General features: G+C 33.9%; 1 protein-coding gene across 4 annotated transcripts in view; it reads right to left on the bottom strand.

The window, feature by feature from the left end:
* Positions 1–25,128, bottom strand: part of MCU (mitochondrial calcium uniporter) — a 199,191-nt gene that overhangs the window by 19,482 nt on the left and 154,581 nt on the right. For all 4 annotated transcript variants that reach the window (XM_064488075.1, XM_031462181.2, XM_031462183.2 and 1 more), the window contains one exon: positions 14,563–14,632. In XM_064488075.1, the coding sequence (XP_064344145.1) occupies positions 14,563–14,632 (70 nt within the window). The remainder of the gene's footprint in view (positions 1–14,562; positions 14,633–25,128) is intronic.

Raw genomic sequence — 25,128 nt, forward strand, 5'->3', positions numbered from 1 at the left:
TTTTAACCTATCCATGTCTTTCAAGTGGGTTTCCTATAGACAACATATAGCTGAGTCTTGCTATTCTATCCAATCTGACAATCTCTACCTTTTAAAGTGTGTATATAACTTACATTTAATAACTTATAAATATTGTTGTGTATAAGTCTGCAATCTTGCTACTTTTCTTGACCCAACTCTTTTTTTTCTTTTACTTTTCTTCTATTCTTACCCTCTTTTAGATTAATTGAGTATTTTATGATTACATTTAATCTCTACTATTGGCTTATTAACTATACCTTTTCATGTTTTTAGGGGTTACTCTACAGCAAATATTGGCAAACTTTTTCTGTAAAGGGGTAGATATTAAATACTTTAGGCTTTGTGGGTCATAGGATCTCTGTTGCAACTTCAGACTCTGCACTGTGGTGCAAAAGCAGCTATAGGCAATATGTAAACAAATGAGCATGGTTGTTTTCCAACAAACTTTATTTACAAATATAAGGAATATGCTGGATTTAGACTATTGGGTTTGCTGAACTATACTCAAGGGTTTACAATATACATCTTTAACTTAAAATCCTTCCCTGTTAATCCCATCATCTCTTTCATTTCTAGGTCTGGTTCTATTGGCTGATTTTTCTTCCCCCCTTTTCTCTAGCTTCTTCATATGTCTAGTAATTTTTGATGGGAGGTTAGACATTGTGACTTTTACATTGTTAAATGCTGGATCTTGTTGTATAGTTAAATTACTTGCATATTAGCTTGATTCTTTCAAGTCTTTTAGGACAGAGCTAGAGAATGCTTTATTCTAGGGCCAATTTGGCCCCATTTCCAAGTTACGATTCTTCTGGGAGTCTCTACTGAATGTTCATGTATTCAGTGATGTCTCTCCCTTTAGCTAGAGGGAGTCAAATGATTTCTACAAGTTAATCATTTTATAGCTTCTGGTAATTCCTATTCCTTGGAAGTTGTTATAGCCTGGTCTTACAGTTTAGAATTTAGCCAAAGCCTCAGGCTGCAAGCTGAGGCAATGTAAGGTTAATCAGTCTCATTTACTTCTCTTCTCTCAGAGATCACAGTCCCATCTTGCCTAATGTCCAATGTCTAAAAACAGTATTTTCACATATTTTTGTCTGGTGTTCTAGTTGTTGTCATCAGGGCAGCAATTCCCATAGCAGCTAATCCTTTGTGGATACATGATTTGAATTGTTATATAAAAACTAAAAAGAAGCAAAGTCAGGAATCTCTACTTATTTATTTCTTCTAAAAGAGTAGTTTGAGTTTCCTAAGGAATAAAAGGCCAAAAACAGTATTATGAACTTAATACAAAGCATGTACTTTCTAAAGTTATCAATATCTAAATATACTTGAAATTTTTTGTCATTTTCTTTTTTCATTTTTAAAAGAATCCTTGGTAATCCAGTGTTTCCTTAAAGTCAGAGACAGTGACATAAACATTCCTACCTTTTCTAAAGGCAGTAATGATAATGGGGTCATAAAATGAGGTGATTAAGTTGTCTAACTGCGGGGAGGGTATAGCTCAAGTTGTGAAGCACATGCTTAGCATGCATGAGTTCCTGGGTTCAATCCCTGGTACCTCCACTAAAAATAAATAAATAAATAAATATTAACCCCCCCACCCCCAAACCCCCAGAAAACAAAAACAAAACAAAACTTGTCTACTTGTTGTTTTCCCAATCCAGTCCTCTTTCTATATGTGAAAAAAAAAAAAAAAAAAAGATTCAACCACAGATTTCAAGAAGTAGGCAGAGTTGAATTTAAGTAAAAGACAGAAATCTGTTAATCTTAAACACACCAAATATGGAAGACTGCACTAATAGATCAGTTTCACAGGTAAGTGCTTAGGAGTTACTGTTTTGAAATAACTGAGACAAAGTCAAGAGAGCAAATTAAGGGCTTTATCACCCAGTTTAACCTTTTCCTTTAGAGATCATGAAGCCTTTAAAAGGAATTAAATATGAAAGCTTTGAGAAATTCTGCATGGATAGAACATTTCAGAACTGACAAACTTTTATTATAATACTGCTTTTGAAATAAATTCCCAGGTCTCCTTCTTTCCCACATACTAGATTGTAATGTAAATGTCAGACTTCTTGTTTGCAACCAAAGAATAACAACTTATCAAAGTTCCTCAAGTTTAACAGTATACAAAATAGCTTCTGGTGGTAGTGAAGTCACAATGGGATTTACAAACTAATGACAGCTGTCAGCTACTATTCTCTAAAGACACATATTCTTTTAAAGTGTAAATTGCATCAAGTGATTTTTTTGGTTGGTTTAAAAAAATCTTTTGCTTTGATTTCTATTTCAATAAATAAGAAACAATCTAAGTATGTTCCACAGCAGTGTGCTTTAAAGAAACCTAGAGATTATGGGGCATCCGATATAAATAGTGAGAGACAGAACATAACAATTGACTTAGGCATAAAAATAAAAAGGCAAGGAATTTTCCAGAGTAAGAAGAGAAGTGCAAGGACAACAGACATTTGGGGTTGAAGATGTAATAAATTTAAAAAAGACTCTGCCTTTGAAGCATCAGGTACAGAAAAAGTCATATAATACAAATGCTTGTTATTTAGCTAATTATTTAAAAAGAAGCTTATAAAATGCATAGTAGGAAATTTAGTTGGTGTTCAAAATAATAAGCAAAATCACTTCCAAAATATATCATTTAATGAACATGACTGTATATATCTTAAGAACTTATGAAAGAGAACTGGTACAATAAAGCATTTTTAGGGTATTTTCTGCAGAGATACTTATTGCTGAATTTTACATTACATGATAGATGATCCCAGTGGCTTATGATCTGGCCATCATATATTTCTCTTCTTCCCTTTCTCTGTAATATTCTGCATCAAGAATGTAAAATATAATAACAGAATTTTAGTGGTGGAAGGGCCAGAGAAATCATACAGACTAATGCCCATCTTCTACAGTCAGAGCAACGAAGTCCAGCAAAGTTAGATGATGTTCCTAAGCTCCATCCATGTTGTCCCAAATGGCAAAATGGCATTCTTTTGTATGGCTGTGTAATATGCTATTGTATATACATCACCTCTTCTTTATTCATTCACCTATGGATGGACACTTAGGTTGCCATTTTCTTGGCTATTATAAATACTGCTAAAATGAACATAGGGATGCATATATCTTCTCAAATTAGTGTTTTTGTTTTCTTTGGAAAAATACCTGAAAGTAGAATTGCTTAATCATATGGTGATTGTGTTTTTAATTTTTTGAGGAACCTCCATACTGATTTCCACAGGGGCCATATCAATTTATATTCCCACCAATAGTGCACGAGGGCTCCCTCTCCTCAACATCCTCACCGATACTTGTTATTTCTTGTCTTTTTGATAATAGCCATTCTGACAAGTGTGAGTGATATCTCACGGTAGTTTTGATTTGCATTCCCCTGATGATGAGTGATATTGAGCATCTTTTCATGTGTCTGTTGGCCATCTGTATGTCTTCTTTGGAAAAAATGTCTGTTCAGGTCCTTTGCTCATTTTTAAAATCAGGTTTTCTTCTTTTTTTTTTTTATGTTGAGTTGTATAAGACAAATTTGGATACAAATCTCTTATCAGATATATCAAGATATGCAGGTATCTTCTATTCAGAAGGGTGTCTTTTCAGTTTGTTGATAGTTTTTCTTTGCTGTGCAAAAACTTTTGAGTTTGATTTGGTCCTATTTGTTTATTTTTGCTTTTGTTTCCCTTGCCTGAGGAGACATCCAAAAAAAAAATTATTCCTAAGACTGATGTCAAAGAGTATACTGCCTATGTTTTCTTCTACGAGTTTTGTGGTTTTGGGTCTTACATTTATGTCTTTAACCCATTTTGAGTTTATTTTATACATATATTGTGAGAAAGTAGTCCATTTTGATTCTCTGACACATAGCTTTGCAGTTTCCCCAACATCATTTATAGAAGAGGCTGTCTTTTCCCCACTATATTTTTTTGCCTCCTGTGTTATAGATGAATTGACCATGTAAGTATGGGCTTATTTCTGCTATTCTGTTCCACTGATCTATGTGTCTGTTTTTGTGCCAGGACTACACTGTCTTGATTACTGTAGCTTTGTAGTATCATCTGAAATCAGGAACTGTGATACCTCCAGCTTTGTTCTTCTTTCTCAAGATTGTTTGGCTATTTAGGGCCTTTTGTGTTTCCATACAAAGTTTAGAATTATTTGTTCTAGTTCTATGAAAAATGCCATTGGTATTTTGATAGGGATTGCCTTGAATTTGTAGATTACCTTGGGGAGTATGATAATTTTAACAAGATTTATTCTTCTAATCCATGAGCATGGTATATCTTTCCATTTGTTCATGTCATCTTGAATTCCTTTCATTAATGTCTTATAATTTTCTGAGTACAAGTATTTATCTCCTTGGTTAGATTTATTCCTAGGTATTTTATTCTTTTTGATGCAACTGTAAATGAGATCATTTTCTTAATTTCTTTTTCTGATAGTTCATTGTTAGTGTACAGAAATTCAACAGATACAGATTTCTATATATTAATTTTGTATCCTGCAACTTTACTGAACTCATTTATTATTTCTAACAGTTTTTTTTTTTGAGGCACATTTTAGTTTCTGATGTAAACTTGGCCAAACTTTTTTTTTCCTTTTAGAGTTGTTTCACACTTTACTCCTTATGCCACCTGGAGCTTACTTTTGCGAGGAAAGAAATCAATCATAACAGCACGATGGATTGAATACTCTGCCCTTTCTCCTGATTTACAATGCTAATCCTATCATATGTCAAATTTCCATATATGCAAGGTTTCTCTAGTCTGATCCTACAATCTTCCCTGTACCAATACTTCACTGTTTTGATTATTACGGTTTTAAAAATGCATCTTAATATGTAGTTTAGATAAATCTCTTTTCCCCTTCTACTCCAAATTTATCTTAGGTACCTGTATAGTTTTATTCTTTCATATAAATTTTTGAATAAGTTTATCAGTTCCTGTTGAGGTTTACATTAGCATTGCACTGAGTTTACAAATTCATGTGGAGGAAACTGAAAATTATTATAATGTTGTCTTCATGTTCATTAACATATTATAATTCTGCATTTATCCCTATCTTTTTTCATGTCCTTCAATAAAGTTTATTCCTCTCAATAGATGCCTTACAGATTTTATTAGTTTCATTCATAGATACCTTCAAAAAATCTATTTTTGATACTCACTTCTGTATTCATTTAATTCCAAAAGTCCATATCCTTTTTCATTAAATTATGATGTATTAGATAAAATATAAGATTATCATTTTAATAGAATAAATTAAATATTATTTTGGTGATAGTAAGGCCCTTGCTTATACATTATGGCAAAAATATCCTGGGAGTTTACTTAAATATGTAAAATAGACAATTTAAAATTTCTTTAAATTATTCATGATATATTAAAAATGTTAAATCTCTCATGTATTATCATTTGAAGAATACTCCTTTTGAAAAACACATAAATATTTATGTAGATAATACCTTTTCATTTCAATATAAGAAAGCCCAATTAGAGAATCATAACTTTAGTAGTTTGTGTTTGCGTCTTTCTAACCTGTAGTGTAAATTAATTTAATGAAATTAACTATATATTTCATTGTGAACCTAAGGTGAATTAGCATTTGTACAACTGAATCTCTCTCTGTGGAACTATGTAAACACATTTTTGTGAAGTTATTACAAGGCTTAAATGATAAAAGTTGTGAAAATCCTTAAAGTTATAAATATTTTAACATATGGTATGATTAGTCTTATGTTAAACAGCAGTACAACCTACGTACCTTTCATTAATTCTGGTTCTTTAAAATCTGTTTATGAAAATAATTAATTTCTCACCCTCATACCTGCTTTGCATCCAGTATTCCTCACATCAGTTGATGACAGTACTCAAACCAGAAACTCTGAAGTAATTATTGACTCCATCCTCTCTCTTCCCTTTCAAGAATCCAGTTAGGAAACTTCATCAATTTAACTTCTAAGTGATTTTCTCTCACTTTCACTACCAATTATTACTCAGTTTTCTAGATCAGACAGTCCCCTTTCTGGCCATTTCTTTTTGGCCTCTTTCATCAGCTTGTCCTCTTCCTTCTCCTAATTAGTAAATGTCAAGGCCTCAGGCCTGCTTTTCATCCTCCTACCTCTCACTCTCAGCTTCCTTCTCTTCCACTGTCAGGGCTTCAGTTATAGGATGAAGACTCCTACCTTTCCATCTCCAGCTTGGACCTCTTTTATGATTTCCTGACTTGTATGCCTAGGAGTCTACTCAATATCTCTACTTGGATGTTGCATAGAAACCTCAAACCTAAATAGTCCCCATTGAATTTGTTATTTCCCTGCAAATCTTTTACTCTTTCACCATTCTTTAACCAGGTGCTTCAACCAGAAACCTGGGAAATCATCTTAACTACTCCTTTTCCCTCCCTCTCCAAATCCTTTTGATTCTACCTCTTAGATCTCTTTTGACTCTTCAGCCCTGTTACCAACACTTGATACAAGTCTATCATCTTTCTTGGACACCTTAGAAGCCACACCCTCTGAACAGCTTCTCCAGCTCTCCTCCGACCATTATACTCTCTACATTGTCACTAGATCTAATGTAAATCCTCCAGAGCTTCCCCATTGCCTAGAGAATAATGTTCAAACTCTCTGGCACAACACAGTAAGGCTTTGCATCATGTGACCCCTGTCTAACTCTTCAGGTTAAACTCTCCACTTTCCTGCATTTGATGCTCAAGAAATATCTGAACTACTTGTAGCTCATGTCACATTTCAGGACTTTTACATGTGTTCTTCTCTCTGCTTGGGATGATTTTACCTATATCCACCTGTTCACTCCTGTCCAACCTCCCCAACTGTCTCAGTTATCATCTTTCTTGTGGATCTGCCGACTCCTCACTTTTCGACACCAAAACTAATCGTGACTTCCTCCTCATCAGGTCTGTGAGGTATATATCTTTGTATATTTGGAATAACAAAAAGCTTATCTGACTTTCAAAAAAATAATTTCTCATAAATATCAAAAGCATTTGTGCTAAGTAAAAGGTCATCTGCTTCCTTTCATACATCTACTCATCCCACTAAGAAGTAGCTATTTTACTTTGTTTTTGTAAAAATGAGATTCTGTCCTAATATAGTGTTCTACATTTTTTCTTTTTAAGAATAATGATTTTGATGGTACTGCTATAAAGATAACTTCATTAAACCTTGATCCTTGGCCTACGTTAATTTCTGAGTGGTGAAAAGCAGACTACAATTCTAAAGTACAGACAGCAAAGTGTAGCAGAAAAATGATGGACAGATTTCAAAACTCAAGTTCTACCACAGAAGACACCTTGAATGCAAGTGTAAGTTACTGAATATGCCTGTGTCTCAGTTTCCTCCCCTATAATGTAGCAATTCTAGTAGTTCACAAGGCTGCTGAGAAGATTCAATGAGAGTATATGAAAATGCCTGCTTCAATAATTTCTTTTGCTTTCTAAAATTTAAAGTCTTAAAACCCAAAGTCTAAAATCATATAAATTCCCATCAGAAAATTTCCAATCATGTCTTTAAACCTCAAGAGAACAAAAATGACTTGTTCCACTGAGAACAACAAGGGGAAAAAGAGTATAAGTTATACAAATCAATTCCATGTTCCTTGGTATTTTTGGATAATTGACCTCTTTGAGAATCTGAAGAAGGTATGGATTTCCCCCTTAGACTATTTCTTGTAAAAATTCAAATAATTTATATACAAAAAATTTTAGATACAATTAATTTTATTGCATTGGAAAATGATTTCTTTCATATTACCTGCTACGGACTGAACTGCAATCTCTCAAAATTTGTATGTTGAAGCTCTAATTCCCAATGTGACTATATGGAGATAGGGTCTTTAGGAGCTAATTAAGGTTAAAGGAGAAGATAAGGGTTGGGCCCTAATCTGATTGGGCTGTGGCTTTATAAGAAGAGTAAGTGATCTCCCCATCATGTGAGAACAATGAGAAGGTAGCCATCTGCCAGCTAGAAATAGAGGTCTTGCCAGAACTTAACCATGCTAGCACTCTGATCTTGGATTTCTAGCCTCCAAAACTATGAGAAAATGTATGTATATTTTTTGTTTAAGCCACCTAGTCTATAGTTTCTTGTTATGGCAGCCTGAGCAGACTACTACATTGCCATATTTAAAAAAAAATCAGTATTTATAAAAACTGAAGCATTTTCCCTCATTTTAAACCAAAATCAATGGCCATTTTCTGTTGTTTAAAATAAATTTTAAAATTTTACAAACTAAAACAGAAACTAAAATTTAATTCTATACAAAAGAACATTTCAATTACAAGGTTGCTACTGTTTGGCTTGAATAAAGAAGTCACATGATGGCCTGGTTTTTGGATATGGTGACTTGAATATCATCTTTAGTATCTAAGAAGGTTATGCCTTTCTGTTTTAATGAAAAGAAGTTGTGAAAACTCTGAGACTCGGGAAAGGTATGTGGTAACAAATATAATCACAGCTCCCATAGCTCACTTTGCCAGACGATGCTAGGTGTGTGCAAGGAACCTAAGATTTCTCTAAGACTCTTAAAATTGAATTCTTATCACTCACTGTTTTGATACAATATCACAAGTAAAAGGATTACAAATCCAAATTACAATTTTAAGGTTTCTGGGTGGAGATAATCTGCAAGAGCTCTAAGGTTTTTCTAAAGAGAAAACTCTAGAGGAACTGACAAGGCTTTCCATTCATGACTAGCCTACAGAACAACTTCCTCCAGCAGCTAGAAAATTCACAAGGTTGTCTACTTCTGCCTACTTCAGAGCTACAGCTTGGTTAAAAAGGGCTCATGATTTTTCTACCAAATCCATAATAATGACTGTTCAGTCTTGAATTGGAATAGTTATGTTCACTCATAAAGGCCCAAATATCCCCAAGTAAATCAAGTCATAACTAAACTCTTCCTTGTAATAAACTCTCTTCTCTTAAAAAGCAAAACTCCTGTCCAGAGTTTAACCTAGCAAAGGAAAAATTTCTATTGTGATTCTTTTTCTCATAAAATCTTGTTCTCAGAATAGTGACTATTTCTGTGGTAGCAGCCAAGGCTTCTTTTAGGGCTTTTGGAAGTCTTCAATGCCATTATGTGCCGATGAAAAAAAACCAATGCATAATTGCAATGGGTAGAGCTCCTTTCTTCTCTGAGGCAGTACAAGCATGCATGTTGCTAAGTTTGGAAGATATGCCATCTGTTCACAGAGTACCAAAATCTTCTTTAGAGTAAAAAAAAATTTCTTCTGGTAGTTATTTTGGAAAAGATATTTAACACTCTTTCAAAGATGGTGATAGCCACTCATGTTAACAGCTTTTATAATTTCCACAGGAGATCACATATTCAGGATTTTTCTTTGTGTTAATATGCATATTAAGAGATAAAAACTAGAAACTAATTCTTTAGAGCAGTATCAGTAGCTTTAGCAAGTTGTGTTCTGGAGGGAAATGGGAGAGTTTCCATTCCCTCAAAACCTACTTCAAAATATTGAAATGAATGATAGCAAACCTAAAATGGATGACATCATCTGAGATTTGACATAAATTTACTTCTGCACCACGCTAAGACAATTTAAATACTGTTAGTACACCAAGCTTAAACGTCTTTCCAAGTTCACATGGCTGCTTTTCTTGGCAATGTGAAAGTCAAGCATACAGACTCTTTCAAAAAAAGGCTTTTGTGGTGAAACAAGTTCAACCATATTTTTGTATTTTCAAACTGAAACTTCTACTTCCAAAAATAATTCAAACTGTAGGACATATTTTTAAAATGGGAAAATAAAAGAGTGTTTCTGTTTTCCCTAACTTCACATTTAGGTTGGTGAGAACTCTGCCCACATTAAAATACAGGCTTTTTGTTCTATCATTTTTGGTGATTAAGTAGTTTCATTACGTTCTTTTTCTTTTTTTTTTTTTTTTTTTGCTGTCAAGTTTTGAAAAGTTGGAATTAAACATAGTGGTGGGATGTTTGTGCCCTCAATATGATGATGACAATAATTACAGAATTTTCAACTGTGTGTAAGAATGGCCATTAATAACAAAACATGATTTAAAAAAAAATCTTCCCTTTCCCCAAAACTATTTTAAAAGTAATAGGAAAAACTCTACATAAAAGAACCTTTACATGTCAATATTAAGAAGACAATCACTTTTTTTAAATGGGCGAAAAGTTTGGGTACTTCATTAAAGAAAATATCTGAATGGTTAACAAGCACATTAAAAGATGCTCAACATCTCAGTCATCAGTGAAATGCAAATTAAAACCTCAATGAAATAATACTACAAATCCACGAGAATGTTTATAATCAAGAAGATTGGACCACACCAAGTATTGGGGAGGATGTGGGGAAACTGGAACACTTACAAATTTATGGTAGGAATGCAAAGTGGTACAATCACTTTGGAAAATAGTTCTGCAGTTGCTTAAAAAGTTATGCACACATTTAACATATGACCCAGTCATTTCACTCCTAAGTATCTTCCCAAGAGAAATGAAAACATATGTCCATACAAAGACTTACAAGCAAATGTTGACAATGGCATTACTCTTAATAGTCCAAGATGGAAAACAATCCAAATGTCTTTCGTTTGGGGAATGAATAAACAAAACGTGTATTTTGTTTATTTCCACATACTAGAATACCACTCAGCAATAAAAATGAAAAACTACAATATATACTACAATATGTATAAACCTCAAGGCATCAGGATATGTAAAAGAAGCTAGATGCAAAAGACTACATAGTGTATGAATCCATTTATATGACATTTTTAGAAAAGGTTTAACTATAGAGACAGAAAGTAGATCAGTGTTTGCCTGGGGCTTAGGGTGGTAGCAGCAATTGACTGCAAAACAGGAACAAGAGAATTTTTAGGGTGAAGGAAGTTGTCAAAAGCTGGATAAGCTGGATTGTTATGATGCTTGCACGATGATAAATGAATTTTATGGTATATAAAAAATATATATCAATAAAGTTTTTAAAAAAGTAACAGGACAAAAACCAAAGGAAAAAATTGGGGCATATATCCAGTTCACCAAACCATCCATAGACCTTACTTAGGTTAAGAATTTATATATAGTATCTATATTTGGGTTAGTTAAACATATGATTATTTATTATTAAACAAGAATTTTCAATAACTGTTCCTTACTAAAATTATCTGACCTCAAACAATGTTTGAAGGGGAATCTTACATCTTTTGTTAACTACAAAATAAACACAACTTTCTACAATTCTTAATACAGGGCTAATCTGAGTAGCATTACATTTCTGGATAGAGAAATGAAAGCAGTCAAAAGAGACTATCTTCCTTGCTCTTACTGTAGCTCACCTATGGTGGACATGTATCCTTATGCTATTTAAAGTTGCCAGGACAACTCTGGCCATCCCCTTCTCATTCTGCAAAGTTTCATGGGTTGGATGATAAAGTATACAGTCACCCTGTCTATAGAAGAATTATTCTCACCCTTAACTTTATTAATATGAAGGGGAACCCCCGAAGGCTTTGAAGGCCTTTAAACAGGTATAAAACATACAATTATAAAAATTTCATTAGTCACTTTACAGTTGAAGATCTGGAGCACAGAGAAATTAAAATGAGAAGCCCCAAACCACATTATTTTAGATTAGGGGCCATTAACACTACCACAAACACTCTTTATAAAATAAGTTTCTGAGGAATAAGTACTATTTCTGTTGGATAAGTACAATTTTTTTCTCTTGGAGGTGATAATTATTACTATCTTCATTTTACAGATAAGGAAGGAGGTTTTAAGAAGTTGATTACTTTGCCTAAGGCTAAAAGGTGGTTAAGTGGTGGAACTGGGATGCAAATCTTGACTTCAAAGCTTGTCCCTTAACCTCTAAGTACAATGCCTCTCATGAAAGGGAACATAGGCATGAGTACCGGGATGTTCAAGTGCACCTGTGTACAGTGTAGCCAAAGCAGTTCTTGATTAAGGTCCATGAGACTAGGGATTCCATGAGTTGGTTTGAGAGTCTACATCACTAAGAAAGTATAGGTAAAATTTCCTATATGTATATATAAATTTTCTTCTAGAGAATGAATCTAGAGCTTTCACCAGATCCTTAAAATTATTTACAACACAAGAAAAATTAAGAACCTTTTAGTTTGCTTTGGTAGGGACGTTAAACATTTCAGATAATCTGTATATTTTATATCAGCTATCATAGTCATAACTAGAAGATTTGTCAAATAATACAATTAACAAGCAATTACTGGAGGCAGTATGTATTAGGTATATCTATTATATACTAGGGATATAAATATCACAATTACATAATGTGGTATTTTAGATTTTGCACTTAAGAAAAAAGAGGGTCAAGTCCTCATTTGATATAGAATATGATCCAGCAGTCATGACAAGGAACAATGAATGATGATAGAGATGTTTACTACTGGTGGCTAAACTCTACTTAAGTGGCTGTGTATTAAGCAGAATTTTCTTACATGCTATACCAGCCTAAGGTAAAATTAATTTAGAAGTACAAAATAAGAAAGGTATATATTTTGCAGGTAATAAGGACACTGAGTTGCATCAAATGAAACAGATTTCTGCTTCTATTTCTTGATAGCTAATATGAGTTAGTTTACTTAAGAAAGGCAACAGTAATGGTAGGAATTTTGGGAGCCACTTTTTTTTTTTTAAGTATGTATCCTTTTACCTTTGTAAAAATATTGCCTTCAACCCCTCTTGCAACATAGGGGCTACATGCTAGCATTTATGATCATTCAGCCAGATACCTCAGGACAACTGTACCCCCGTTACATTACTGAAATACTTCCATACAGATTAGTATGTAAGATAATAGTAACTGTATTATGTGGTAAAATTAATTATATAGATTTCAATATGAATTTATTAGTTCAAATTAGATGCCACTGAATATCATAACAACCACTGAGGGCACCAGTGTGCTGCTGCAGTGTGATTTAGTTGCCACTGAATATTTTAATACATATATACTGACACTGAATATATGAAAATTTCAGACAATATTAGAAAAGCAGTAATTTTTTAAATGAAATGCTGCTAGTTCAGCAAAAGCTGAGAGGATTCAGCACTATGAGCAATATTTTTTATATTGAGAGAAATTCTCTCTTTATTGAAACTATCCAATGATGTCACCCTGCAGTGGTAATGGAGGATGGTAATTGGACCTGGGAGTGTTGCTATCACAGAAGTGAACAGCCCCTTTTGGATGTTTAATGGGCCAAGACAGCGCTATGAGCAAGAGTGATACCCACCTACTGCTTTGGAGGGGCCTATGGAGGCAGAGTAGGTGCCATGGGAAGGTGGTATGGTCCTCTGGCTCTCAGTCACGTGGGAAGTACCGGCATCTGTATACATATTGAATTCTGACTGCAGACGACATACCTACTATCCTCAGCTACAATCAAGTGCGGAATGCTTTTTTAAATTTATATACTGATTTCACTTTATCAATTCTTTATGTCTCTAAGAGAGGAAAAAGAAAGCCAGGTGCTATTTTCACTGTTTTGATTCTGGACTATTTTTCCTTTCAACCTTACCATACGGCAAATGAGTAATCACAAATGGATATTTCCTCCAAGTTTAGAGGATTTAGCAAATATGAGCATATTGTCTGCATATTCAGATAACTAAATAGCTTTGGGAGAGGTTCTGATAATGCTGCAAATACATATACTGATTAAAAATAGGGGATCCTATGACTTTCAAATGGCTCATCTGAAGCTTCTTCAATTTCAGGTGTCTGTGAATTTTCAGGATGCTCTTTCAATGGTTGCTATGCCTATGAATTAATGTTTATAAGGTTGAAGTTAGAGCTCTATCAAACTAAACTTTACACAGAGAAAATATGTTTAACAGTCAACCCTAAGCAAACAATCTAAACTGTAAATGTACAATGCTGGGTAAAAGAACTGACAAGAAGAGTTGTAAACATATCTCCTCCACTACTGTAAACACAACTAAAGCTTAGATCCTGTTGCCAATTTGCAGCATCATAGAATTTTACATAGAACTGTATATGGTCCCTAAGCATCTGTTCATTTTGTCTCACATCAAAGAAGAGTATTACAGCCCTGAGTCTAAGGGAAGAAAAAAGGCAGCAGAAAAAGAAAAGGCAGCAGGTTTCAGACTTTGAATTGCTTCTTCTCTAGGCTCTGATGCCATGAAGGAGATGGAGTGTTTGATCATTATCCATAATATGACAATTCAATGGCTGGAACTGCCAAAGATGGTGCTTCTGTGCTCTTTGCATTGACAGGTTCGCCAATTTTAGAACATAAATGAAAAGAGTAGATAATATTATTCTGTGACCTCTGAAAACCTGTTGGGTCTATAACTTTTCTTCCCTGATTTGTCCTCTGAATTCACTAGATCCTCATTCAAACTTTCTTCTTTAATACCCCTCCTTGCCCTTCTCTTTCTGACTCCAAGCCCGCCTTACAAAGAGTTAAAGAAGAAAAGAAAAGCATTAGACATAAAAAATGGATTTGCCAAAACTCACCATCAGAGGGCACAACAGTACTGCAATAAACAACTCCCAAATTCTGCCAAGAAGAGAGTCTCTGGTGCACCTAGAAAATACAAAAAGACACATCCATTGTCAGGACACAACAACAAATGTTATATGCATATGTGCATGTATATAACAAATAACAGCTTTGTAATTATTTAAATAATATTTATTTTTGGAGAAGAGTTTAAAAATACAGATAAAAGAAGTCTCTCAAACTCCTATCATCCTAAGATGACAGTGATGAACATTTTGGTTTGTTTTCAAAATTTCATACAAATACATTTACATACACACATATCACACGAACTGCTGTTTCATCTAGTTCTTTATGTACAAAATACTGGTTTTAAGTGCTATCAAGTCTAAACTAAGCTTTCTTGCTTCTTGGTCCTCTTGCTAGCTTTTAGACCTGCACTTCCTTCATGTCCTTTACTAGGTATGACACAGTTATTAAGTAGTTATATCACAAGTTTACTGTTACTGGGTAGACATCTAGTCTTTTTTTTTAAACTTGGTCAGGCAACTTCACTCCTTAAGTGATCAATCACTACTATTTTCTGCATGTTAGAAGGAACTCACACTAACCTCTGCCTTTACTACCTCCTCAAAGAGTAGTGTCATTGTGGATTTAGGTTTGGAATTTAGGTTCTCACAATTAAACTACGTTTCAGAAAGAATGCTGGATATTTTCTGACTTGCCAAATGTTTAATTTATTATCCCTTTGTACATTTTACTTTCCTAGCCACAAAGAGTGTTAAAGGAGGAAGAAAAGAAGGTATTAACTGACAAGAAGGAAAGAGAATAAGGAAGGAAGGAAGAAAGGAAGGAAGGGAGGGGAGGGAGGGGACGAAGGAAGGAAGGGAGGAAGGGAGAGAGGGAGGGAGGGAGGGAGGGAGGGAGGGAGGGGAGGAAGGAAAAATTAGCCTAAGAGCCAGGTACTCCATCAGCCCAAAGAAAAATCATTTAGGACTCTATGACAATGCATACCTTAACACGACTAAGGTGTGTAACAGACTTTTACATCATTCCTGTGAGTATTGTTAATTTCCACCTCCTACAAACTTGAGAGAGCATGCAGAACATGAGATTTAGGAGTAATTTTAGTCAAAGTTAAGAAGTAGAAATCCAACTTACCTCTACCTATAACACAGCTATCCCATACACTGAATAATTCATTTCCTTCTTATTTGAAATGCTTCCTTTATAATTTTCCAAATACCTCTATGAATTTGGATCTTTTTCTGAATTTCTATTCTGTCCAATGATCTATCTGCTCATGACCTAGTAATTACATTGTTTTAACATTCTAGCTTTATATTTTTATATCTGGCAAGGTGGGCTATTACCCCCTTATTACTGTCCTTTAAGAATTTCCCGGCTATTCTTGCTTATTTGTTTCTCAATGTGAACTTTAGAATCAGTGTATCTAGTTACACACACACACACACACACATACCCTCCCCCACACACACTCCTATTACTTTTAAAAGCAACATAACACAGTGATTAAAAGCAAGAATATATAATCACCCCTGAGTGCAGATTCTGATTCAGTACTTTACTCTAACTGCAACTTTTTCAAGTTCATTAGTCTCTTTGGGTCTCAGTTTCTTCACCAAAGAATGGACAAAGCGTAATACTAGCACCTACCACATAAAGTTGCTGTGAGTTCTAAATGATTAATACATATAAAGCATTTATAACAGTGGCTGGCATATAGTAAGTGCTCAATGAATGTTAGCTAGTTTTTTGTTTGCTTTGTTTGAAGTTGGTGTCTTATCAACTCCATGGATTAATATAAGGAAAATCACATCTATGTGATTTTTTAATCTTTTTACCAAAGAACCTTTTATGCCTTTCCATTTAAGTCTGTGTTCCTGAGAAGCATTTTAAGGTCTTCTTTATTCAGATCTTCTATGTCCTCTTCCCTAATGTAATGCTTTTTGTACTAAGTTTTGTCCAATATTAAGATCATGACCCCTGCAATTTTTTTCTTTTAGTTTGCAAGTGCCTGTTTTGTTTTTGACCATCCTTTACTTTGTTATTCTTCCTGGTTTTTTTGTTTAAGAAGAATGACTCTAGTTTTCTCTGGGATTTAATCTGGGATTCTTTTAATAGGAAAGTTTAGGCTATTTATACTTATTAATATAACATATATTTGATCTCCTTTCATTTATCAAATTTTGTTACAAAATTTTTATGCTTTTTGCTTTTATCGCTGCTCTTTCTTCTTAAAAAATAGCTTACTAAGTGGCTTGTGCTTGCTTTGTTTTAGTTATGCATGTACTTCTAATAATAATACAGAAGTTTATTTTTTTGTTTTAGTAGTTATTTCAGAAAAAGTCTAAGCTCTTTTAACTGCCTTTAAGGCCCAATATTATCTGATACCCTATTACCTCTCTGACTTCACCTCCTACCACTCTGCTTCTCAGTCATTCTGCTTTAGCCCCTAGTCTCTTTGCTGCTTCTTGTATGCACGATCTATACTCTTGTTCCAGGACCTTTGCGACAGCTATCACCTCTGCTTTGAATACTGTTTCTCCAGATAACTACCAGGCTCCCTCACTTTCTTCACATCTTTGCTTACATTTCAGAGTGAGGCCTGCTCTGGCCAACCCAATTTAAAGTGGCAATTCTGTCAACTGGTGTTCTCTCTCTATATGTATTTATATGTGTATATATATATATTTTTACATATATTTGTATATATTTTCTATCTCTATTATGAGCAATGATGAATTTATGTCATTTCTCCTCCCTTCTACTATCCATTTTCGTTTACTGTATTTATTTATTTACTATATAATTTTTCTTAGTGTCTGTCTATCTATCATCTACCTATTTATATATCTCCCCTCAACCCCACATACTTCTTTATCTGAATTCATTGGTTTTAAATGACATATTTTGACAGCTTGTTATAAAACATGAGGTTTCTACCACTTTACATCATTTTTGTCCCACACTCTTCCAACTTTTGTTAGTTATATCATTACTACATTGTCAAGGTTTTAAACATTCATACTCTGCTCTGCAAAGCCTAATTTTCACATTTGTTTTAGTCTTAATTTTCTAGATCAATGGACTCCATGCTCACTACCAATACTTTAACTATCATTTTTCTTTTCATTTCTTGGTGGCTGAACTTCATCCTACAGAGGTAGGGCTCATGAGAGCTAAATTCCCTGAAGCTTGGCATGTTAAAAAATCTTCTTTGCCTTCGTATTGAACGATTATTCAGATTGGCACAAGATTCCTAAGTTAATCTTTCCTTGAGGACTTTGTACGTAGTGTTAGGGTAGAATGCTGCTTTGGAGAAGTGAGGCCAGCTACTTATTTTGGAGAACTGAGTTCTCTCAGCTTTGTTGGAGATTGACAACCGTATCACAGGCGTCCTCTCTCAGGGTCATCTCACACCCTCATCTGACCTTCCTGAGATCTGGCAGCCATTCCTCATATATTGTGCTTTGGGACTGCAGAGATCTCAGGTTGTGCTGAAAATGGAGCCTGTACTTCTGTTTCTTATTCTCTTACCTATTTTAAAGTGATTCCAAGAGAAGGGAGGAAGTGTTGCCTTTACTGGGCCATTATTTATTTAAGTAGCAGCTTTTTCATATGGACTTTAAAAATATAGACAGAAGGGGAGAGCACAGTGTGATGAATTTCTTCCACGTACCCATCACCTGCTTCTGTATTTACCAACATTTTGTCTAACATGGTTCATCTATATCCACCCAGGTTTTTTCCAGAGTATCTTAAAGGAAATTCCAATCATCACATTGCTTTACCTGAGAATATTTTGGTATACATCTACTAAGCCATTTTGAAACAGGAAATCCTCTATCCTCTATGATTTTTACACATTATCCTCAACAATAATAAAAGATGTCTTGTGGGGCAGAGAAATGCATAAATACATGGCTGCTTATGAATATTATTTGTTAGAATGTTATAGAACACAGTTGGCAGGGCAGGTACCTGTTTTTGTAAATGAAGTTTTACTAGAACACAACCAAGCTCATTTATTTATTTATTATCTACAGCTCATTTATCCACTTTCATATTACAACAACAGAATTGAGTAGTTGTGTAGTTGCAGGAGAGGTGAGTAGTTGCAACAGAGACCATGTGGCCCACAAAACCTGAAATATTTACCATATGGCCCTTTAAGAAAATGTTTGTTGAGCTTTGCTGTAGAACCCCACCTCTGTAGTTTTGAGATATTTCACTTTCCCAAAGTCCTTCCCAGTCACTTCTATAATGACACTGGCAATGACAAAATATTACTTAAGTGTTCACAAACACACACATAAGTCCTTTGCTTTCTTTAAACCTTCTAATAGCCTATAATATAATAAGGCCAAAAGAAACAAAAATGATTTTGTTTTTGCTTTTTTTCTTTGAAATATGGCAACAATAATAACAACAAACAAAAGCAAAACAAAGACAAAAGAAAAAAAGAGGAAAAGAACATAAGTGCTCGAGACCAAAGACACACTGGTATTCTATAAACTGTACTCCATGACTCCCTTAGATTTAATATATTTTTTAAATTGTATATTCTTAATAAATCACAAGAAAAGAGATTTTAATAAATACTTAACTGATGTTGAACATTTAAAAAATATGTCAAGAAGTTAAAAAAAGAAAAGCATTCAGGCAAATGGCATGTATTATCCATATATTTATATTTTATAGGTAGAGAACAAGATTAGAGTTAAGAAAGTAAATATTCAGAATGTGCAGAAATCATCAGAGAAAGAGTAAATCTCTGGGCAATCAATGCCAAATGAACAAGGTGAATGGGTGTCGACACGGTCCCTTGAAAAGAAAATGTAAGTTTATATTTTTAGTTTGAGATAGTCCACATCCTTGGTAAGTAACTTGAGAACTTCTAGGAAAAATGGGGGGGGGGGGTGCTTCTAGTGAAAGTAAAATATAACATCTGCCCTGGTATTACAACCATTTCCTTTAAATCTTAACCTCAGGAGAAGAAAAAAGAAAAATTATCAGGTCAGAATCTGACTATAAAACACTATAACTTTATTTTCCCAAGTCATAAGATCCAAGATAATTAAAAAATCAAGCTTTAGTATTATAAAAAGACATTCCATGTCCCCAGAGTGAATTATTAAATTCAAGTCAAAACTTACTTTAAAATTCTATCATAAATTATGCAATTTCCCCTACACTCACCTTTCATTGTTCAGAAGAGCAAACTCAGCAATATATTCCTGCAAGTAACTTGGGAAGACTGTCAAATCTAAATAAGCTGTCAATACTCCCAAATACTCACAGCCAGTTAGACATTAGACCAGAGAGGGGAAACAGAAAAGAGAAAGAGAGAAAAGAAAGAAAGAAAGAGGAAAAGGGTAGTTCCTTATTGACCCAGTTTCCTTTATTTTACAAAAATCCGAAACCTAATTTCATTAGGAAACAAGTAACTATTACTTATGTCAAGCTATATATAAATACTATTTAATTATGTCAAACAGCTTCAGATGGAATAACCATATATATTTATAAATATATTTGTCCATGGCTAAAACCTTGTTATAAATAGCCTCACTATACCACGAGTTTAGACGTCAAATGATATTCCATTGTTAATTTCCCCTAGTATAACAAGGAATGGTTATGAGAATGGATCCTCTCAATTCATGTTCCAAAAGTTTCATTTCTTTAAGACCAGAGTACCCACGTGTCAACAATTTTGCCAAACCTATCTCTAGAATCCAGTGCTTATGAGCAAACTAGGACTTACAGTGTAAAACTATTTCACTTGTTCTAAAGCAAAACGTACCTATAATAGCTTCTACAATTTCGCATCAGTTTTGTCCACATATTTATCGATATAATAAACCTATTGAAGCATAACATCAACAATAATTCTGCACTACTTCAATTCTACCAATATACTAAAATAAGCACCATGGCTTCAAACCCTCATGATCTGATATAGGAGAAAACACTGTAGTTAGAAGAGTTGGGGCTAGTTCCAACTTGACTATCTTGAATTTCAACCCTGAAGTCTGTTTCCCCATCTTTTAAAATAAAAACTGCAATGACAACAAAACTGACTACTTCATAAGGCTGATTTCACTTAAGGATAAGTGACAATATAAATGTGACAACATTTGAATGACTAACATTCTACCAAAATTTAAGATACTCAGAAATATAAACTCAGAACAAATCAATCTCTTTAATCAAATTCTTATTGAAAAGAGTTTAATAAATTTAATGCATTTCAAAAGCCACAACTATCTCTAAATAAAGAGCTTATACAATATAAACACCTGATGATGTTACAGGTAGAAACCTGAAGGTTTAAAGGAGAATATCTTCAAATAGTACCATAAAAACATTTAAAGAGTTAGACTAACTACAGGGCATATTTCATTCTCCTTTCAATGACTCACCAAGGAAACAAAATTACTGATACAGGTTAAGTGAAACTGGTATTTCTTTTTTGTGAGTTAAATTATACATTACAGTTTAATATCAGAAAATTATTTTCTCCTTGAATATGTTATTTAAAACAGTTCCTACATTTTATTATAACATCAGCAACATTTCTCCCATTGTAATACATTGTTATTTCATAATGGAAGTCATAATTCAATTTATATATCTTTGATTTCCAAGAGAATTTCACATCTATAAAACAAAGCAATATGAAGAACTTTTTGTTAGTATATATTAACTTCATCAATAAAAAAGGATTCTATTTTAGATTTTGGCATCATCCCCAAATTACAACCTATGGTTTATACTGGATAAGAACCAGAGTCCAATATCTACTAAATTTTCATTGTGTAGACAGTCTGGGTCCCTAGTATCTGAGGCAATTCTACACATACATTTGGAATGTGTTTATACCCTGATAGTTGCGACATTTTCCTTAAAGGATGCATTTTTACTCTCTTTGATTCTCATAACAGATATGTTAATGGTATCAGTGTAAGGCATTTCTGCTTTTTTAAAGTGACAGACTGCCTTTCTCACAGTAAACTGCAAAGTCCTTTTCTATTTTGTTCTTTCCTTGCTGTTTATTAAGAACCTACATTTATAAGAAAAGTGAAAATTGTGGCCCCTCTATTATCCTACCTGCTTTTTTTTTTTACAACTATTACTTTATTTTAGTATAAAACTTTTCAAATATACAGCAAAGTTGAATTATACAATGAACACCTTTTTATATTCTTTGCCTAAATTGTACATTATCATGTTATCTATCCATCTCTCTATTTTACAGAAATTCTTAATTCTCATAGTCTCTTGCTATGAGAATCATTTTTAAATGTATTAAATTCTCTAACTCCATTTCCTTTACAACTTTCCTGCACTGCTCCTAGATTTTGGCCATACCTGTTTTCATTTGTCACACTGTATTCTAATTATCTGTTTAGATGCCTGTTTCCACTTCAGAGTAATGATCACTCTGAAGACTGCCTTCATTTCCTCATATATTGGTACCCTAACCCCTACACTAGGAGAAAGTAGAAGCTTAATAAATATCTAATTGAGTTGTCTTCTTCCTTATACCTCAATATCTTTGACAAGTCTTATAACTTTGCTTTGCTATTTTACCGCTAAACTACCCTGAGTAATAAGGAAGTGACTATTATTTCTATAAGCATTTTGGGAGATATTCAGAGCGCAAATTTCTTCATATATATTATATCTCTATTTTATTTTTAGCTGCTGTAGGTTCAAATGTATTCCATGTTGTATTAAAATGGCCATTAAGTATACTGCTAGTTACTACTTTTAAACAACAAAGAAACAAAACGCGAAATACTTAAAGAACTCACTGTCCCATAAAATCTAGCGTTTGTACCTTTAAATAATCATTTAGACAGTTCAAAGAAGCATATAAATTTAGAATAAGGGAACGAAATCAGAATGTAAACTACATGGGAGAGTACTCAATAAGTATTTGCTAATATAGGCAAAACATTACCTGACATACCATCTCAAAAATTTTCTCCTAGAAGAAATAAAAGCAAGAATAAACAAATGGGACCTAATGAAACGTACAAGCTTCTGCACAGCAAAGGAAACCAGAAGTAAAACAAAAAGACAACCTATGGAATGGGAGAAAATTTTTGCAAATGAAACCGACAAAGGCTCGATCTCCAGAATATATAAGCAGCTCATACGACTTAATAAGAAACAACCAAACAACCCAATCCAAAAATGGGCAGAAGACCTAAACAAGCAATTCTCCAAGGAAGACATAAAAATGATCAAAAGGTACATGAAAAAATGCTCAATATCACTAATTATCAGAGAAATGCAAATCAAAACTACAATGAGGTATCATCTCACACCAGTCAGAATGGCCATCATTCAAAAGTCCACAAATGACAAATGCTGGAGAGGCTGTGGAGAAAGGGGAACCCTCCTACACTGCTGGTGGGAATGCAGTTTGGTGCAGCCACTATGGAAAACTGTGGAGATTCCTCAAAAGACTAGGAATAGACTTATCATATGACCCAGGAATCCTGCTCCTGGGCATATATCCAGAAGGAATCCTACTTCAGGATGACACCTGCACCCCAATGTTCATAGCAGCACTATTTACAATAGCCAAAACATGGAAACAGCCTAAATGTCCATCAACAGGTGACTGGATAAAGAAGATGTGGTATATTTATACAATGGAATACTACTCAGCCATAAAAACCGACAACATAATGCCATTTGCAGCAACATGGATGCTCCTGGAGAATGTCATTCTAAGTGAAGTAAGCCAGAAAGAGAAAGAAAAATACCATATGAGATCGCTTATATGTGGAATCTAAAAAACAAAAACAAACAAACAAAAAAACAAAGCATAAATACAAAACAGAAATAGACTCAGACATTGAATACAAACTTGTGGTTGCCAAGGGGGCGGAGGGTGGGAAGGGATAGACGGGATTTCAGAATTGTAGAATAGATAAACAAGATTATACTGTATAGCACAGGGAAATATACACAAGATCTTATGGTAGTTCACAGAGAAAAAAATGTGACAATGAATATATATATGTTCATGTATAACTGAAAAATTGTGCTGAACACTGGAATTTGACACAACATTGTAAAATGATTATAAATCAATAAAAAATGTTAAAAAAAAGTATTTGCTAAATGAATAAATGTAACTGGTTTGAAAGATGTTTTTTATTGAGAGTAACAGTGGAACTTCATTGGTTGCCCTTTTTGACTGACAGTTCAATTTGGCTACAGTTATTTTCATCACCTGAATTAATATTTCCTTCCATATTACCATTAAATTCTGTGGAATCTCAGTATTTGCTGCTATAACAATATTGGGTAAATATATAGTTCCATCTATAAATTAATGTATTGGGATAAAACTCCCTGTTCTGAAGTGGCATAAAAGTTAGGAAAATAACAACTTTTAAAAGTATTTCATTTTGTCTTGATGATGAGTAAACAGGTGTTATATTATTCTCTATACTTTATATAACTGAAATATTTTGTAGTTTTTTTCTACTTTGCTGGTGCCCAGGGACTATGAGATTTCTGTGCTGGGTCTAGATAACTGCTACTCAAAATGTAGTCCACGGATCTGCAGCAGTAGCATTGGTGAACGTGTTAGAAATGCAGATTCTCAGGCCCCGCCTCAGACTTACTGAATCACAATTTGCATTTTAACAATATGACTAGGAAATTCACAGGCACATTAGAACTTGAGAAGCACTGCTGTAGTTCGTTCAGATGAGATTCAAGGGGATTACATTAGTTAGATGGAGTAGTCTCAGACATTTTACTTTTCTCATTTATCAAGACCCCGGCATAAGCAACAAGGGCTTGTGGGGAGGCAATTATGACGTAACCGAAAGAATACTGCATTAAGACTCTGAAAAGCTAAATTCCAGTCTCATCTCTAGTTGTGTGACCTTGAACTTTAGTTCTTTTCATCTGTAAAATGAAAGAGTTATACAACATACATTGTAAGGTCCTTCCAACTCTGAAAGTCAATAAATTTATAAAAATAAATACCAACAGGTATTTGGGGAATGATTCAACTGTATGTGATAGCTCAAGAAACTGCACTTACTTTTAATGCTATAGGGGTCTCGTCCATCAATTTTATTTAGATTTGAAAATCAACCTCCGTTTTTCCTTTTCACGCTTGGTTTCTGAAAGATGCGTAGTGGTGAATAACGTAGAAAGTGGGTGGCTGCTATTAATAATCCCCCTTACTGCTTCCTTTGTTCTTGAATGCTGATAAAACTCAGGTAATAGACAAGAATTGGGAAAAAGTAAAATCAGATTCTGTATTTTGAACAAGAGTAGGAGAATGTTATTATTCTCAGAAAAACATGGCTGAAGCATTTAGAGGTGAAGGATTATGTCTGACAATGTCAAATAAATCAGAAAATAATAAATAATAGTATGCATGTGTTCATGTATGTGTGTGATATAGACAGAAATAAAACAAATGTGGCAAAATATTAATAAACTGATGACTCTAGGTAAAGGGTGTAAGATTGTATATCATAATCTTTCTGCAATTTTCCTGTAGGTTTGTA

The sequence above is a fragment of the Camelus dromedarius genome, chromosome 8 (genome assembly GCF_036321535.1).
Source record: "Camelus dromedarius isolate mCamDro1 chromosome 8, mCamDro1.pat, whole genome shotgun sequence".
NCBI lineage: Eukaryota > Metazoa > Chordata > Mammalia > Artiodactyla > Camelidae > Camelus > Camelus dromedarius.